Below are 19,290 nucleotides of genomic sequence, written 5' to 3' on the forward strand. Positions count from 1 at the left end.
GGAATAAAACAAAATGCAATTAAATAAATTTATTTAAATTGATAAATAAATAATGACGAATAATAAATAAAAAATATTAAAATGTATAAATAAATATGAGTATAAAAATGCATAAAATACATATGGTCAGCCAATAAAAGAAAGAAAGAAAGAAAGAAAGAAAGAAAGAAAGAAAGAAAGAAAGAAAGAAAGAAAGAAAGAAAGAAAGAAAGAAACCAGCATCTCAACTAGTGTTAAAAGCCAAAGAAAAAAAGTGGCCTCCTTAACTGGTTCCACAGTTTCTGTCCAGCAACATGTGATTGTATGTTTTACGCTAATCTATGGATTTTATATTGTACTGTATATTTTATCTGCCTTTTTATTTCAGGATTGTCTAACCTTTAACATCTTCTTGAGTAGACCCCTTTGTACAGTCTGCCTGGGATCCTACAGTTCAGGAGATGTTACCAGACACCAGGAAGCGGCTATCCTAGCATGTAGCACAACATATTAACGTAGAGAAACTCAGCTTAAAGACTCTACCAAGTATTGACATCCAAAGCAAACACAGTTCAAACCCAAACAATCATAAGGGAATGTAAGTAAAAGAGCTAGCAACCAAAATCATAAATTGTGTGTTAGCTTTATCCCAGCTCTGCTAATGTGTTCTCCTATGAGTCTGCCTTTGCTTGAAATGAATCATGAGGTCCTGCTGGTTTACATGGAGATGAAGGAGGTTTTATAGTGAAGGAAATCCCTGGATCCTCCTGACTCTGACCATTGATGGAGGTGTCGATCATCAGCATCAGCCGATGGCTTCCTGAGATATTTACCTGTGTAACAACTCTATTAAAACACCTGGAAAACTGCTCAGGTTCACTTTTTACTTTCTACTGCAGCACAGTTACTCATCAGACATTAATTTACTCATTCCTATGAATCCTAGGAATGAGTAGTCTGATGAGTCCTACAGTAAAGTAGTCCTAGGCTAGAACTACTTTACCATAGGACTTCTTTACTATTTCCTGAGAATTGTTTCACTTATTCTAAGGACTCAATCCTAGGTTTCCTTGACTCATTCCTGGGCTACTTTACTAATACTTACGGCCATTTTGCTCATTTCTAGGACTGCTTTACTAATTCGTAGATCAATTGGGCTGCTCTCCTCTGGTTTCCACTCAAAGTAATGTGGTTTTCTTTTAGGAGAAGATAACCGTTTACATTTTCAACTGTGTTCCAGGAGAATTTCAGTGACACAGATATCTTGATTCTGACTTAAGTAGTAATCTCACATGTCTTAGCTTTCATTTGAAACCAAGATCATACATAAAACCTTAGTAGTTGTTAAGATATCCTTCAATTAGATGACACTATATCCATGGCTCAAATTGGATTTGGGGAAGCCTTATTTTGCACCGCAACTTTGCACGTCACACGCACATGCATCTATATTAATGCACATAGCACAGTCACAAATATGGCTACTACTAAAAAGTCCCCTCTGCTACTACTGTATGCAGCTTGTTTAATCAATAACAGGGATGGAAAATTCTTTTACCAACCACAAAAGGAAGCATATCAAGTGTTTGGAGTATGGACGCTCAGAGCACACAACAAACAAGCAATGCTGCTGTAAGGGCTAGTGTTCACTGAATAAACTGGTAAAAGTAGCAGTAACACAGGGATGAACAGGTTTTGTTTGCCCTTCCTGATGTTCTTGAAGTAATATATATGATGATTTGCATGATTGGCCTCAGCCTCAGGCCTCATTTGTGTTTTCCTGTGCACCAAAAAGATGGACTGTGCAGACAACAATGTTTAACAGTTTCTCAAAAATAAAAGTTAGAATGAAACAAGTGGTTCACTTGTATGAATCCATCCATTTATGTAAGCTGAATGTTGCAAGGGGGGGGGGGGGGGGGGGGGGGGTGAAGGGGGTTGGGGGCCCGAGACAGTACCTTTGTAATTGTAATTATGTAAAACAAACATTCAGCAGACTGTCAGCACTTGTGATCCGTTCAGTGTGTTGTCAGACTTTGTCAGCAGTGTAAGAAGTTCTGTAATCCCATCAAACAATTACAACAAAAAACCAGAAAAGACTGATTTACCTAGCAGTTAAAGCTGTGGCTCCACTGTGCTTGCTCCTGTTACTCAGACCGTGGCCTTTGTCTGGGGCAGGGCTTGGTCCAGGACAAGAATTTGCATGCCAAGGGCTACTTGAATGAGAAACTCCCCGGATTCTCACTACCTGACATGCAAAACCAATGGAGGACCAGTTAAAATGGCAGATATGCACAGGTGTACTACTGTCCAAACACACACACACATACACACACCAGACCAGAGAGGGTTATGGAAATGAGTGCAGTGATTTGTTGAGACACTTCCTCTGCAGTTTGTCGAGGGATGAGTTTCTGGTTATTAAGGGTGACTGAAGTCCTGCTCAGTAAGATCAGATCCATAAAGAAGTTTAGATCCCAGTTCAGGTCAGGAAGAATCAGATCCAGAGAGTTTGAAGGATGCCGAGGTCTTTTCTTGTGAAGAAGAAACGTGGAGCTTGTGGCGCGTGGCAGTGGAAGGAACCAGAACAGCAGGAATGGCAAGAACACAGCCCAGCAGGTACAAATTTCAGCTGTTTCTTTAACCTGACTTTAGTTTGACTCGTCAGAGGTAAGAAAAGCTACAAGCTGCTTCATCATTTTAAACTGAAACAACATTTTCAGCATTTTTGGTTTTAGTTGTAAATATTTATTTGAATTTTTTCTTAGTCAGTGAAAACACTGTGGAGGAGATTTCCTTCACTTCTGATGTCCAGGATGCTCCCAGTATGCCTCAGCCAGCAGCTGCCCCAGGATGTGAGGCAGCGGCAGGAATTGTAGTCCCGGTACCTCTGAAAGGACCAGCAGGACCAGCAGAACACTCCAGACCAGACTGGTCTAAACTAATGCTCCGAAGCTCCTTCTACTGTCCCAGTACACTTGCCCTTGTCAGCAGAGCAAAAGTAAGTTACCATCCCCTCACATGAACCATGTACCAGTTTCTGGGCATATGTTTTGGCTAACATCAGCTAGATCTCTGCGAATGAGAAAAAAATAGACAGAAGAAACTACCTGACTGAAAATTAGGACTGGAAACAAGATATTTTTTTACAAAGTCAGGAGTGTAAAATGAAAATAAAAACAGAATTCAATGATTTTAAAATGTCATCAACCATATTTTATTCCCAATAGAACATAATCAACATATCAGATGTTCAAACTGAGACATTTTACCATTTCATGGAAAATATTGTCTCCTTTTGAATTTGATGGCAGCAGCACATCTGTAAAAAGTAGTTCCAGTTTGATGTTTAGCATGGTGTAGCATCTCCTCTTCTTTTAACATCTGTCTGTTAACGTCTGAGAAGTGAGGAGACCAGTTCTGGAGCTTTACGAAAGGAATGTTTTCCCATTCTGGTCTGATGCAGGATTCTAGCTGCTCAACAGTTTTTTCGTTGCTGGACCTTCAGTTTCATGATGCTTCAAATGTTGTCTATTGATGAAAGGTCTGGACTGGACAGACAGGCCAGTTCAGCAGCCGGACTCTGTGAACTGTGAAGCTGTTATGATGGATGCAGGATGTGGTTCAGCATTGTCTTGCTGAAATCTGCAAGGCCTTCCCTGAAAGAGACGTTGTCTGGATGGGAGCAGATGTTGCTCTAGAAGAGGAGAGAGAGCGAGAGGCAGAGCATGTCAGCTGGTTTGACACCCAGCACAAACCTTAGTCCGAGCGGGAGGGGGGAGGGGACGTCTGAACAGAGAAAGTTAGCGGTGAGAAACTGCCTGTTTAGCGGTGAATGTCACAGCAGAGTCCTGTGTCTGCTTCACCACTGCTGGGGAAAGTGAAAGCGTAATCATCTTGCGTCAATCATCTCAGCTTATTTTGGAGGTTGAAGCAGAGAAGTTTAGCTGCTGTTTCTGTCAGAATTTTCACTGATAGAGGAGGCAACACACCAGAGCAGCACGGTTACTAAACCTTCAAAGAAATGTTGCTTCAGGAGCAAAAAAAGATGGACATAACTGGTTATGTTGTTGCTGAACACTCCTTTAGGTGTGGTGTTTAATTCACCTGGTGTAGCAGCCGCCATAGAAATGCAGCCAGTCCAGGTTCCATACCAGTGTCTCCCTGAGCCACTTTCTCATCTACCTGCTTAACAGTAAAGGACAATACAAAGCCCACAGAATGTTAAAAATATTACAGAAAGAAAAAAACTTGTGTTTGGAACACACACATTATACAAATAATATTCCCCATGTATACATTTTCCATTTGTGTGTGTGCATATATACATTTATATATATATATATATATATATATATGTGTGTGTGTGTGTTAGTGCTGGGCAATGACTAAAATTTTTAATCACGATTAATTGCATGAAATATTGTAATTAAACATGATTAATTCCATCGTTATGCACAAAATGTCATTTTCCTTTAAAAGATGGCCTACTACTATATAAGGAAAATGCAGTGAATTTTGGTTTATAATCATTAATCAGGGGTCTGCAACCTGCTGCTCCAGAGCTGCAAGTGCCTCACTGGACCTTCCACAATGGCTCTTAATACTTGGCTAAAAATACTAAAGAACTAACTTATCTTTTTTAATATAGATATAAGAACAACGCATGTTGAAAAAATTAATTAATCCTTAATTAATTAATGCATTAATGCATTAATGCGATAATGCGTTAACGTGCCCATCCCTAATATAAATATATTGGAAAAAAAAGAATATATATGAATATATATATATATATATATATATATATATATATATATATATATATGATAACACAGACAGTGTGGAGCCAAAGCAGTAACACAATAATGTCTATAGCAAGTTCAATTGATTTTGAATAAATAACATTGCTGACATTACATTTTGTACAAGATATAATCGTACAGATATGATAAAGTTTTGTTTAGTAGGAAAAAACAGGTTTCGCCTCATGAAGATGCCATTTTGGCCTGGCATTCAGTGGGTTATAATAAATTTAGTTGTGGACTCCTGTTCTAAATCCTCCATTTATATTTTAGCATTGATGGAGCTTCACAGATGTGGACTTTACTCAACCACCTGAATAACGTCACAAAGTTACAGCTGTTCACTAGGAGGCGATATTGTTATAATGCTTTATAGTAGCAGTCCCCAAGCAGTGCAGGAGAGATGACGATCTGGCAGGGAAGTGCTGCAGCCTTCAGCTAGATAAATCTGCCAGATTTGCCAAATTGCCAGATGGAGCAGGTGTAAAGAGGATGAGTAAAGCAGGCTGAGGCACCGCCTACTACAGAACCAAACACTCCACCTGTGGCTAACAGCAAGCAAAGATTTCCAGCCCAGCCAATTGCCCCACGACATGTATTCCCTGTAATGACCAACAAAAAAGGCTTATTGATTGGTCGTGGCTGAAAACGTCTCAAAAGTAAAGATGGAACAACACCATGTTTATTCAGCCTTTTATTTTCATCAGAATCTGTCCAGTATGAGCAGCAAAAGAGGCAGCGAGTTATCCAACATAACTGCTACAACGTGTCCTACGTCACTTCCACTCTTTGGTTCATTGGATTGTCTCTTTGCTTTCACTCTGCCCTGAACGACTAATCTGGGTGATTTTGTAAAACATATCGTTTATGACTAGAACATAAAAATCATTTGGTTAGTAACACAAACAGGTCTGTACACTGTGTCATGCAGCCTAGACTAGAAATAACAGAAAATAAAAGCCTTTGCAAAAGTTTGAATCTACTTCTTTACCAACTTTTGATATGTTATTATAATCAGATTAGTGTTTTATTTTCCAGTGTGTCAGTTATTAAAGTCAATTTCTATAAGATGTATAATCATTTTCACTGATGCGCTGTTTTCTAATATAAAAAAACAGAATAACTCTAAGATCTCTAGATAAGATCCATGATGCTGTCCATGTCAATAGATATAGTAAAGAAGGCACTGTAAGATGACCCAACACACAAAATGGATTTGTCTATAGATAGTGGAGTGCTTCATCTTATTTCTGGAGTTTGCTTGGATGTAGACAATCTTCTGTTGAGTCAGATAAGTAATAATAAGTCATCTGCATAAAGAGACATTTTTATAGATCTCTGGGTAGTCTTTTTATTTTAATAATTATTAATCCCAGCTGGGACATTCTTTCTCTGTATTTAACTCACCATAGTTGCTAGGAGCAGGGGGCTGCCAGGACAGATTCCAGCGCCCAGAGAGCAGTTGAGGGTTAAGAGCCTTGCTCAGGAGCCCACGGCAGTTTATCTTAGTTGCCAGCCTGGGGACTTGAACCCAGGTTCTCCAGACCCAAGCCCACCTCTGTAACCACAAGGGGTTTAATAACGCCCTCATCCCCCACATGTGTGACACCCCATTTTGTAGTGAGATCTAGCCTGAAGGCTATAGCTAAGGACTCAATCTCAAGTTCAAACAACAAGGGGACAGAACGCAGCCCTGGTGAGAACCTCGGTGCAGGACAGAGTAGCTGAAGTTTATGGAGCTGGTACGCACTGAAGCCCTGGGTGAGGTATGTAGTTTTAACCCATAGCATAAAAGAGGGTTGAATCCAAATTTCTCCGTGACTTCTGTGGTAGGTCCACTCCAATCAAACACAGACATTTACTGTGATGAAAGAAAGGATGACTTCTGGCTGTGAAAAAAGAGAAGAAGGGAAAAAAGCACATTAAGGTTTCTGCACAGATTATAAAATAAGTGCCTACCCAGAATAAATCTAGTCCAGCCTAGTCTAGATCGCGAGTCAAGTATAAGTCTTTCAAGATGTTGGCCAGAATCATGTCAGAATTCTGTTGTTACAAAACAGCAAACTAATGGGAAATAAGAGCTACCCTGTTCAATATACGGGTGTTCAAATTCGGACCTTGAGGGTCGCTGACCTGCAAGATTTGTCTCCTCAACATGCTTGGGCAGAACATGACAAGAAGCTGTTGTCAAGGAGAGCCACTGAATTTGAATCAGGTGTGTTGGATCAGGGAGACATCTAAAACCTGCAGGATTGCAACCCTCGAGGACCACAGCTGGACACCCCTGCTCTAACTAGATCTTTGCCTTTCATTGTGTATCTAATAATTCTGCTGTGTTGGGTATTGTAGCCTGGCTTTGATTCTTTGAATCTTTTGATGATATATACGTTGGAAATGATGGGATCTTCAAAGTTTTCACAATTTTACATTGAGGAAAGACCCAGTTTGTCTGAGACTGGTGAACCTCTGTCCATTTTTACATCCGAGAGACTCTCCCTCTCTGAAGTACTCTTTGCAGTCGTGTTACTGACCTTTATGCAAAAGCACCTAATTAGTAGTCAAATGCTGCTTCAGTTTTTTTTTTTATTTGTACCAGTTACTTTTCCAGACTTTTGTTGCACCTGCTTACAGATGTGCTGCTGCCATCAGATTCAAAATGAGCCCATTTTTTCCATGAAAGGGTAAAATGTCTCTGTTTCAACATCTGATTTGTTGTTTATGCTCTATTGGGAATAAAATATAACTTGATGAGATTTGTAAATTATTTTATTCTGTTTTTATTTACATTATACACAGTGTCACGACTTTGTTGGAGTTATCATTTAATTTCATTAGCACAACATTTAATATCAACATTGACATTGGGATGGAGTGAAGATTAATGTGTTTAGCTGAATTTTGGCTGAAGTTATTTGTTTGACATAAACTTTTTGATGACGTGATTCCTGCTGCAGCTCATCAGCCTGCTTTATGTTTCCTACAGGTCATCAGAGCTTCATCACAGTCTTATGGTTAAAATGAGTTTCACTCAATTCAATTAAACTAGTTGCCACTCATGAGAGATAAACCTGATAAACTTCATGTCAGCAGAAATGTTTTTCCCTCCTCGTCATTCATTCAGGGCTGTCGGGTCAGATCAGATTTCTTTGAAAAATCCTTTCCAGTTCAAAGTGAAGTGAAGGTGACGATCAGCTGACTGGACCAGCAGATAAATGAGGAGTTCACGTGATGACTGAGACAGACTTTCAGGACGATAACAACATATTCATATAATGATGATTATGATGGTGTGTTTGTCTCTGTGCCCCTCCCAGTCCCGTCCCCGTACATCCCCCATCTCTGGAGACTTTGGGTGCTCAGTGTGCCACAAAATCTTCCCTCTGCAGCGGATGTTGACCCGCCACCTGAAGTGCCACAGCCTGGTGAAGAGACATCCCTGTCGGTTCTGTGGAAAAGGATTCAACGACACCTTCGATCTGAAGAGACACATGAGAACACACACAGGTCAGGAATATTTTCTGTCTCTTATAGGATCCTCCATGAAATCCCTAAAGAACCAAAACTGCTCTGCTGAGGTACCATCTCAATCTGAGTTTAATACAGGAGAGAAAAAGAAAGAAATTAAGACACTTCCAGAAATATAAAATTCCTGATTCCTGTACCTGGAAACAGGCTGAATAACAGAAACCTGAAAAACACTGTTATAAGCAGTCAGTATCTCCTTACAGGAACTTCATTTATCAACTTTTCAGAGAAAATATTCTAAATTAATAAATTTAATATAATCTGTCTATCAAACATTGTACACGTAGCGGGATGTAATCACGTGTTAGTGTTGTTTTCATTCTTGTTTATGGTCATTTCCATTTAGAAACATCTTTACGTCACCAGATATGTTAATACTACCTCACATGAAACTGCTCATGTTCCATTACAGAAGAGTAAAATTAATAAACATAATAATTACTGAGAGACAGTAACAGAGGGGAAAAATAAGATATAAAAGTTGGTGCTGACTCTAAAACAACCAAACATCTGTGAGTTTACTTAGCTCAGTAAACATTTATGTCTAAGGTAAATAGACTGTAGATCTTTATTCATTTGATCACTCAAAGCACTTTAACCCTTTAACACAAGAAATAATATTTAACAAAATGTATGATAATTATAAAAGTATTTACAATCATTTTCATATATATGTACCTTGTATTACTGTGTGATATGTCAGAAGTATTGTACAAATTGGGGCAAACAGGAAGCAGAAGACAAGTATTATATTATATACAAGAGGTTTTTGAGCAATGTTTTTACCATGAGTTATCATTAGTTTAAGTCAGGTGTGTTGGAGCAGGGAAATTTAGAAAACTTGAAGGATTGTGGCTCTTGAGGACTGACGTTGGCCACCCCAGAAATAGGGTGAGAAGCTCGGTTATCTGAGAGAGGCTCAGAGTAGCATCACTGCTCCTCTGCATTAAGAAGAGCCGGATGACTTGGATGCCCCCTGGATGCCTCCTGGGCGGAGACATTTGTGGGAAATGCATTTGTGGGATAAACAGCAGAGTTAAGTATGAGGGTTGCATCCATGAAAAACTGCCAACTCTTTTAGAGCAGATCTGTTTTTATGTTCGGATGTAAAACTTTCATGTTGAGGAGTATTTTCTTTTTGTGTGGAGACAGATTGAAGATGAGCCTTCTGTTCTTGTTCGTATTTATTGGTTGTTTCTAAGTCACAGCATGTAGAAATGTTGCCTCAGGACTTTGTCCCTCTGTGTTGCAGGTATCCGCCCCTACAAGTGTGAGCTGTGTGAGAAAGCTTTCACCCAACGCTGCTCTCTGGAGTCCCACATGAGGAAGATTCATGGGGTTCATCAGCAGTACGCCTACCGCCAGAGACGCTCCAAGATCTTTGTATGTGAGGACTGTGGTTTCACCTCGAGCCGTCCTGATGAGTACTTCCTCCATGTGAGGCAGCATCATCCCAGCAGTCCTGCTCTCCGCAGATACTACCGTCGCCAGGCCCATGAGAACAGCAGCTTTTCATCAGCAGACCCTAAACTCAACCCCTACCTTCTATACTCCGCTTCTTCTTACTACATGTAGGAATATGCTACTTCTTCATCTCTTTTTATTCATTTAAATCGTCTTAGTTTTCATAAGATATTCAGCTGTGGGACATGATGACTTTCTATTCTGTAACTTTGTGTTTTCACTCTATCCTTGAAACAAACACTGTCACAAACAACTGAAGTAAATAAAGTTTTAGCATGTTAATGTGTCCACTTTATTGCTTCAACCCACATTTCTGGAGGCACACAGAAGAAGAACAAATACGTTGACTGTATTCTAGATGATCCTACATGTAGAATTTCAGTTTTTCTGTGTTAGATTAACTTGTTTATCCATCTATTTAGATTACTGATAATAATCTTAGACAGGTTTGAGCTTTAGTTTCCAGGTAAGGTTCACTAAAGGGAAATTACTGAAGGAGGTTGTTCCACATCATTAAGAAAGTCCCAGTTTCCATGCAGTCTGGGAAAAATTAGTTCAATGCCTTGTGAAAGGAATGAAAACGTTGTACATTTCAGGAAAACATCAAAAAGATTGTTGTGCTTTTAAGTGTGTAAGCAGGCTGGTTCAGATAAAGGCAGATTGAAGAAAGTCTTCATATTCAATGATCAGCTGTTAAAAATCCACTGATGAGCAGCAGCAGGTATCCAAGCTGCTGGTGAACCTCTCCATCAGGATCACCTGAAGCTGCTGCTGTACATAAAGTTGTATCTGGACCTCTCTTAACCAATGATCACACAGAGAAAGGTTTGCAGTGGACTCAGAAATACAGAAAGACTCATTTTTAACCAGTTTTATTCTCTGACGAATGCTGTGCTACACTGGATGGTCCAGGTAGATGGAGGTCTGAATGGGCCAGATGGATGGGCTGGAACAATGGGGAGTGAGACGATAGGACCCTTTAGGGACTTCTGTTAAATCTGTTCAGTTTGTAACTGAGCATTTCTTGCTGTGATGCTTGCTGATGAAGAATGAGTTGCAGCATCACTGTCTAGAATGGGGAAAAACTTGGTTTTCTTCAGGTAAATGTTTAAATATCAGAACTGAATCTTTAATGAGTTAATATTAGTATGATAAATAATAACTTAAAGAAATTGAAGGTGCTTTTGCAAGAAAAATAAAAGGCAAATGAAAAAACCACCGTAATGTGCAACTTTTGAGAAAAGCTGTTGCAAAACCAGGAAGGTAAGAACAATCAGACAAAAATGCAGTGACATCCTGGAGAGAATGATTTTGTTATTATTCAGGAGCAGAAGGTCAGTTCAGCATTGCTTCCGACCAGCTACAGGTGGAAAATATTCAAAACAAACAAAACCTTTTTTTCTGCTTGTTGCACACCATAAAGTCAGAAAGAAAAGTTGTTTATTGGTGTAGAAGGTTTTTCTGTATTCTGTGGTTCACTTCCTGTGTGAGCAGCAGTTTAGTCTGCTGGGTGGACCAGAGCCTGGTATGACTGCAGAGGCTGGAATAATCTGGTACACTCATAGTTTACCTGCAGTGTCAATATACACCTACTAATCATGAGATTAGGACCACCCATCTAATGATGAATATGTCCCTCTCTCATCACTGAAATAATCCTGATCCTTTAATGAAAACATTAAGTACCTGATCTGACTGGGAGGACTGGTAGCATTCAGTCCCAGATACAGCTGAACATCTAGAAGTGGGTTCATTTCTGATACAAAACAGGGATTTTTGGATTATGAGCTTTCGGCTAATTGTTATAGGTCCAGAAAAAAAAAATTAACAATCAAAGTGTTTCAAAATATTTGCCAATGGGACATTAATTCCCATTATTGCCTTAATGGGAATAAAATAAGGGTTGAGATTTGGAACTCATTCAATTTAGAATTTTGCTTTTATTTAAATTTTACACTGAGACAACTATTTTGGGATTGAAGTTGAACTTCAAGCAGGTCATCCAACAATCGGAATGTTGGCGGTTTGATTCCCACTCCCCCAGTCATCTGTCGTTGTGTCCTTGGGCAAGCCTCACCTCCAGTGTCGGCATCGCTGGTGTATGAATGTTCGGTGATAGTTGGAGAGGCCGTAGGCACGGATTAGATGCCACGTTACCGTCAGTCTGCCCAGAGCAGCTGTGGCTAAACATGCAGCTACCATCACCAGGTGTGAATGAGGAGTAAATGAATAATGGCTTTAAAAAGTGCTGTATAAATCTAATCCATTAGTACTTTGACTTTAAACATACAAGGTTCATTTTTATTTACAGCAGCTCTGCTGGAGTTTCATAGTGACAGACCATCTGTAGCGTTATTTAGAGAAAAGCTTGTGACATTAATCATGATGTAAAATAATCTCCCAAATGTGATGTATGTGCGGAGCCAGGACAGCTTAGCTGCTAATCTGTGTGCACAGGGCTGCATGCTGCTGCACACTCACATGTTATATCAAGCTTGTGTGGATAACTGAGGCTGACACTAAGCCTGTCAGCTTGTTTGCACGTCCCTGTGTCTGCGTCACTCAACATTACATTGTGGAAAAAACAAGGGAGGGGAGGAGATGAACACAGGAGGGAGGTAGGTGATGGAGGAAAGGAAGCTTAGCTGCTGACAGAAAGGAGGAAAGTGACGGGAAGCACGGAGCAGCAGAATCTGAACAGTCACAGAGCGGCTTGGTTGGAGTTTCTTCTTGTTCTAAGGAAAGATGAGCTGTATTCCTGCCTCACACAGGTAAGATACAACGACATTCTCCCATAAATCTGTCACACTAACCTGCTTGTTCCATCTGAACTCTGTGGGAAAATTAAGTCTGAGTAGATTAAACTAGATTAACAAATCTTCACACTTAAACTAAAGTTAGTCAACAACTTGATGCTAAACATCTAAACATATCTGCCTCACATGATCAGCTTCCTCTGATAAAATGATGTGTCTGAGTCAGCGCTGATGTTACTTCTGAGCATGTGCAGGAATTTAACATCAGTGTGTACTTTAGTTACAGCACATTGGTTATGGTGTCTGACAGACATTATGTTATTCAGAAAGAGAAATTAAATGTTTAATTCCACCCTCTTCTCACCCTCTCCTCACCCTTGGGGAGGAGGAATTCCCTGATGATCAAGCCTGTTATGTCATTAAGAGCTTATCTTCAGATTACCTCGGCCGCTTCTGCCTCATCCACTTCTACCTACATACGGCTCCAGCTGCACTTTCATTCATTCACTGGTTCCTGTGAAGGAAACATGTTCTGACCACATGATGAATGACATAAATAAGGAGATTTACCAAATTTCACATCACATCGTCCCTCAGAACAGCAGGTTCTGACCCACAGATGGTCCCTTCTGATAAAAACTGTTTGAATCATTGTTACAAAAAATTTAAACACTTTAAGATCCTAATTTTTAATCTCATCTAGAGTCTCAGATTTTTGTTTCCAGATACAGTTCAGTGTTTTTGTGTGTTTGTAGTATGAACACCATCCTCAGTCCGGCCGACTCTCAGATGGAAGAGGGTGCAGCACAGAGAAGAGGGAGCAGAGCCTATCAGGTAGGGGTTTTACCTCTGATTCAAGCCGAAGCTCTGAGGACAGATGTTTACTTTAATAAACAGAAGCAGGAGAATAATCTGTTGACGATAGTTTCAAATAAAAAAGGAACAAACAATCCTGAATCAACTCTTAAATTTATGGATAAACTCAATGATTTGACCCAGAATGTCAACTGTATTTCTGAAGGGTGGCTGAATCTTCTCCCTGGTTTAGATCTTCCCTGAAGTCAGCATGAACGATGAGTCAGATTATCCAGAAGAATTCCTCTATCGGAGGGAGCGCCTGCCCTCCATCGTCGTAGAACCCACAGAGTACAGCGAGCAGGAGAGTGGGGAGCTGCGCTGGCCTCCTCACTGTCTGATGTCCAAAAATGTGGGGAAAGATGATGATGATGAAGAGGAGGAGAGCAGTGCTGATCACACAGAGGGATCTGTAGATGGAGAGAATCCAGAGGACATGCGAGAAAGGTGATGACCCCACAGCTGTCTGCCGCGGATGAAGGGATGACCCACATTTGGGAATGTTTATGTCAGGTTTTCCACTGTTTCAAAAAGTGACAAAATTCCAATATTCAGGAAAAGATTGGGATGCTTTAACCCATAAAACACCAGATATCGTCGACAATTTCTCAGGGACGTAGCATTTATTCAGAGACTCTATATCATTTTAGTTTAGGTTCCACATTCAGCACAATCTGGTCTGCAGTAGGTCAGACCAGTAAAATAACAGCCTGGGAACCTGTACATGATGAAAGCTCCACCAAAGAACAATGGATCTATAAAATCACCAAACTGTTGTACATCTCGAAATGCAAAATCCAGAATGCCTTGGAAATGTTTTACACTTAAAAAAAATGAAAAATGAAACCTCACATGGACACATTACAAATTACAGTTTTTTATCAAAACATTAGTTAATATCTTCTGTGTTATTTTCACTTTTACCAAATTCATCCTGATTTTTACAAGCTGCTGTTAGTAATAAATTTTGTTTTGTTGTTCTTGTTGGCCTTTATGCTGCTATATCTATTGATACATTCATTTAATCAATTTAGCCTCATAATCTGACAACCGCGGCTGTCCTGAAAAAATAAAGGGTTGAGCTTCTACATACAGTTTTACGTTAAAAAAAAGGCAGGTGGACAAAAAAAAAAAAGAAAAACTTGGAGGGTGCTTGAATAGCTTGATGAATTTGTCTCCTGTGTCCTCTGTTGTTACAGCTCAGTGATTAGGAAGTCCTCAATTGGACCATCCCAGAGTCAACCGTCCTTATACCGCCTGACCCCACCAGCCTCCCCGACAGCTCCTGAAGCAGCCCCACCCTGTCTGAGGAGCTGAGCCCCTGCAGCTCTCCGGAGATGAAGTCAAACTTTGCAACATGTAGCTTCTGCATCTCTACCAGTCCCCAGAAAAGTGAAACCCTTTGGATGGTTAGGATGAGGACACGTGCAGACATGTCTGGATAAAACAGGATCTGTTTAGTCCTAAAATGTGCAGAGCTCTGTGCAGTGCTGCAGTTTGAGGTTCAGCTGTGTCAGACACTGGAGCAACATCCTGCAGGACTTCTCAGGGCAACAGGTTCTCTTCCCTTTGTCATGTAAATCTAATCCAACAATGAAAAACCACGTGAGGAATTATTTTATTAAATCCTAACACCTGCACCTGGCTCAGTATATCTATTATAATGCCAGTTTTTCCACCGTAGGTAATAAGTCCTTTGTGATAAACTCACCACCTTCCCTGTCCTGGTGTGACTCACTTGTGGCACCTCCGTTATTTTTCAAGAACTGAGCTGAACATTCAGGAGGTTTTAAAGTTTTGTGAAAGACTGAAATCAAATTAAATTACATTGCCAAATAAGTCCTTTTTAATGGAACGATGCTTCATGGTTAAACGCTTGTAACACAAATTAATGTGTGGTCACATTATTTATTTACTTATTTAAAAAGTCAACACTTGTAAATTTAAGATGTATAATTGTTTAAAAGTTACATAATCCTGATTTGTGGTTCAATACAGAGGTTAACCACCAGAGGGCGTCAGTGTGATGAGAGGCTTTGGCTCAGCTGAGGAAGAGGAGGAAGAAATCATATTATTTTCCTGTTCCTCCAAAAAGCATGATGTGTGTGTTATCTATGAGGTCAGTTCTGTTCAGCTGCAGGTGCGCAGCTCTGTTTTATTTTTGGTATGTCTTATTTCAGTGAAAATGATTGTTAACCTGGAAACCTGTTTACAGCTGACCAAATATGTGCACAGATCACATTGCCACACGTTTGTTCCAGAGAAATGATTATTTACTCGTGTATTGTTTGTAGCTTTGGCTTGGAAATCTTTTTGGAAGGAAAAATAAAACCTGAAATGTTTTGATATAAAAGTGAAACATGTGACACCTGAATAAATGACAGAAACCAGTTGTGGTCCATGTTTCCAGTTTGCTGTTTTAACTCAAACCTCTGAATCACTGCAAAAGATCCACAGCAGCAGGAAAATTTCCCTGATTCTCAGAAACATTTACAGCACCCTGTATATTTATGTTTATGTAGCGAGGATGAGGACGTATGTTAAATAGTTTTATTTATTAAAAGGTTTAATTAAAATGAACAGTTCACAATATTAAACATCAGAATGTAAATGCTCCAGAAATACCAAATTACTACTTTGCACCTGTTGTCCATCGAGTGACGTTAACATCTTTTTCATGAAGCCATTTTTTCTGCCTCCTTTATTTTTCTTTCTATCTCATTCATTTATTTAATTTATTTGCCTTTATTCATGCTTATTCATGTATTTATTTTTATATCAAACAACTTTAATTTCTTTTCAATTAAAAGTTATTAATTTATCTTTTTTTTTAAACTTTTACTGTCCAGCATGGTAGCAGCAGCATGAAGGTCTGACTGCTGTGTTGTGCCAAACAGATTTGCTTTGCCAAGATGAACTCTATGGGTATAAGGCTACACTTAATAATCTGATATATATATATATCTATATATATATATATATATATATATATGAATATATATATATCACCCTTCAATCCAACCTAACACCAGACAACCATCTGCTAAACCTGTACAGAAATACAACAGAGAATTTCCTACAGCTTTTACAAGAAAGCAACGCTGACAATCACCAGGACCTGCTAAAAGGCCTAATGAAATAAACAAATAAACAAAACAACAAGAAAATAAACTGTGTATAAACTGTGATTGTGTAAATGCGACCACATCTCTAGGGAGGCTAGAGACAGACTAGGGCAGCCCAGAGACCCGGGCAATCAGCTGCAATCCCGGAGCCCAAACCCCGGCCACCCCACCACGAAGGTGACCCTGGACCAACCCAGAGGCCCCAGCCAGAGCCCATTGTGGTCATCGTGGGCACAGACCCCGGCAGGCCAATATCGACAGCGCCTGACCCTGCCGGGCACCAAGAGCCTGGGAGCTTAACCACCATACCCTGTGGGAGACCCCCTCCATCCCAAATCCAAGAGTTCTGGTCTTCCATATAATGCAGAGAAACTGGTCAGGATGGCAGACATTTCAGAAAGAACCTCCACATCTTATAACAATGCATCCAGACACAGCAGATCAATAGAGCTGCTTCAATTGATGTATATTACTTGAGGCAGATGATGTGGAAAAGATAGATGGGAGGTAAAAAGGTCTCCGGACACCAGCTTGATGAATAATGAAAAGGTTCATTGCAAAAAGTCTGGCATTTAAAACAGATTTGGAGACTATATGAGGTCTCCTAAAGCCAATCATGGAAATCCCACTGACCATCTGTATCAGCTCTTCTTATAGACAAAGACATCCCTAAGTCATATCTGGACCCATACAAGAGACCTATAATCCCGTCCATGTAAAATACATAGAATCTTAACAGAAAACAGACAGCACAGCTAAAGTTGGTTGCAACAGCCACAATTAGCCATAACCTATGCAATGCTGAGGATCAGACACTACACCATCTATAAATGTGACTGAACTGAGACATAGTCATGAAAACCCCGAGAAAAGAGAAGTTACAGAAAAAAGGTAGAGCTCTTTGGATTCCCACATACAGACCTCTCTGTGTTTTAAATCAAAGACAGATGTATGCAGAGGGCCTTCGTTCAGCCTCCTCCTCTTTCCTCTTCTCTTAGTTACTCTGGTTGTGGCTATAAGGCCCATTTATGCTCGGCGCAGACCTCTCTCTTCTCCCCCTCCTCTCCTCTTTCTCCTTCTTTTCCTTTGCTCTTTGGTAAAGCAGGAAATACTCCAAGTTCCTGGCCCTGAGAGAACCATATTTCTCTTAACCAGGAACAGATGGAGAGAGGAGTGAGCGAGGTGTGTTATAATGAAATCGTAACAGCTGTAAAAATGTTGCTGAAACTGAGATATATCACTATGTTGCAGAGGTTTTACTTTACTCAGTCGTTTCCTGTATGAGATTCTCTTATCAGTGCTTAACATCAATCATGTGGCCAGTTAATTTAACCTACAGAAACTGGGAGTGCTGGTAAATCGAATCTACTGATAAGTTGAACCATTGCAACACTATTAATAATGAAAATTATATTGTAACGTGAACAGATGTAGACTATGAGCATAGAAGTCATGTAATGTTTTATAAAGTGCTTTTAAAGAATCAATAATTACAGGAAAAACACGACTTGTATGAACTGAGTTATTTAGGGAGAATAAAATGAAAACTTATGCCAATTCTCTGCTTTGTTTAAAGTCATGAGTTCATTGGATTGGATTGGACACATCTGTATTAACTTTCTGAAAAAAAAATCATATTTTTGAAAAATTTTTTATGTTTTTATGCTTTAATGACGATTATCCATCTTGCTTTGAATCTCAGTAATATGTAGAATGTTAGAAACACGCTGCTTGGATCTATGTGGGTTTTTCATGCTTTTTTATCTGCTGACCCGAACCACCTGACCCGGATCAGATCATGTTTCCTGATAGATGAGCTCATACTCAGTTATATCACACATCTGTGTCGATGAGGAATGAAATAGAAACTGTCTGAAATTTAGTATTAATGAGGTAAAGCGTAAATATCAGCAGAAACCAGAAGGATTTTTATCCAGATTCTCTGTACTGGGAGTTAAGTGTTTTTTCTTCAACGGAAATTTTGCTGGTTCAGTCTCCGAATCTCTCAGTTCACATCAGTGTCCTCAGACTGCTCTCGTGTCTCTAGATGAAGGCATCTGCTAAATGTCAGTGTTAACTGTTATAATATTGTGAATTCATCTCCTGACAGTACATTCACTTTGTGTACAGATTTATGTTGTTTTCACTTTAACTCAAATTTAGAGGGACAAACTTAGAGATGCTAAGTTGGCCTAAAACACTGAAGTGCTGGAAGATGATTGTGCAGTTTAGTCAGTCTGATTTGTCACATTCATACTAAACATATATGGATCTAAAAAAAAAAAGAAAAAAGAACGTAAATAAATAAAATCAAATGCATCAACTACTGACATGTTGTATTCATGAAGGACATTCAGTATTTATCTGCAAGGCTGTTACCACAATTCCAAGTCTGTATAAAATATAAATAAAACCAGAATTCAATGATTTCCAAGAGAACATAAATAACATCAGATATTGAAACTGAGACATTTATTATGTCATGGAAATGTGAGCTCATCTGGAATCTAATGGCAGCAACAAAAAGCTGTAAAAGTAAAAATCAAAAACAGCTGGAGGAGTGTTTGACAACTCACTAGGTTAACTGGCAACAGGTTAGTAACATGAGTGGGAGCATTTTAGAGGGGCAGAGTCTCTCAGATGTAAAGTTGGACAGAGGTTCGCCAATCTGATATGAGCTGGGTTAAAAAAATGTTCCTCTGCGTAAAATTGTGAAGACTTTGAATATCCCACCATCTACAGTGTATATCACCAAAAGATTCAAAGAATCAGGAGGAATCT

The 19,290-nt window shown here is 39.5% G+C and overlaps 2 protein-coding genes across 3 annotated transcripts; both read left to right on the forward strand.

The window, feature by feature from the left end:
- Positions 1 to 503: 503 nt before the first annotated feature.
- On the forward strand, positions 504 to 10,013 carry zgc:171929 (uncharacterized protein LOC100124596 homolog). Of its 2 annotated transcripts, XM_042009427.1 has the most exons (5): positions 504 to 577; positions 2,461 to 2,598; positions 2,748 to 2,980; positions 8,099 to 8,288; positions 9,562 to 10,013. In XM_042009427.1, the coding sequence occupies exons 2-5, from the start codon at positions 2,499 to 2,501 to the stop codon at positions 9,882 to 9,884; spliced, it is 846 nt and encodes a 281-aa protein (XP_041865361.1). In that variant the 5' UTR covers positions 504 to 577; positions 2,461 to 2,498; the 3' UTR covers positions 9,885 to 10,013. The 2 variants fall into 2 exon arrangements, with proteins under 2 accessions (XP_041865361.1, XP_041865362.1); XM_042009428.1 differs by lacking the exon at positions 504 to 577 and having other exon boundaries at positions 2,396 to 2,598; positions 8,171 to 8,288.
- A 2,405-nt stretch (positions 10,014 to 12,418) lies between these two features.
- LOC121655005 (protein LBH-like) lies at positions 12,419 to 13,840 on the forward strand. The gene is made up of 3 exons (XM_042009431.1): positions 12,419 to 12,544; positions 13,285 to 13,363; positions 13,578 to 13,840. The coding sequence occupies exons 1-3, from the start codon at positions 12,519 to 12,521 to the stop codon at positions 13,833 to 13,835; spliced, it is 363 nt and encodes a 120-aa protein (XP_041865365.1). The 5' UTR covers positions 12,419 to 12,518; the 3' UTR covers positions 13,836 to 13,840.
- Positions 13,841 to 19,290: the final 5,450 nt, after the last annotated feature.

This window comes from Melanotaenia boesemani, chromosome 15 (genome assembly GCF_017639745.1).
Source record: "Melanotaenia boesemani isolate fMelBoe1 chromosome 15, fMelBoe1.pri, whole genome shotgun sequence".
NCBI classification, from domain to species: domain Eukaryota; kingdom Metazoa; phylum Chordata; class Actinopteri; order Atheriniformes; family Melanotaeniidae; genus Melanotaenia; species Melanotaenia boesemani.

Excerpts from the sequence above, each read along its gene's own strand:
- zgc:171929 (XM_042009427.1), top strand. The coding sequence starts at position 2,499 with ATGCCGAGGTCTTTTCTTGTGAAGAAGAAACGTGGAGCTTGTGGCGCG. Across the intron at positions 2,981-8,098 it reads CCCTTGTCAGCAGAGCAAAA|TCCCGTCCCCGTACATCCCC; the intron begins GTAAGTTACCAT and ends TGCCCCTCCCAG. Across the intron at positions 8,289-9,561 it reads ACACATGAGAACACACACAG|GTATCCGCCCCTACAAGTGT; the intron begins GTCAGGAATATT and ends TCTGTGTTGCAG.
- LOC121655005 (XM_042009431.1), top strand. The coding sequence starts at position 12,519 with ATGAGCTGTATTCCTGCCTCACACAG. Across the intron at positions 12,545-13,284 it reads TGTATTCCTGCCTCACACAG|TATGAACACCATCCTCAGTC; the intron begins GTAAGATACAAC and ends GTGTGTTTGTAG. Across the intron at positions 13,364-13,577 it reads GAGGGAGCAGAGCCTATCAG|ATCTTCCCTGAAGTCAGCAT; the intron begins GTAGGGGTTTTA and ends TCCCTGGTTTAG.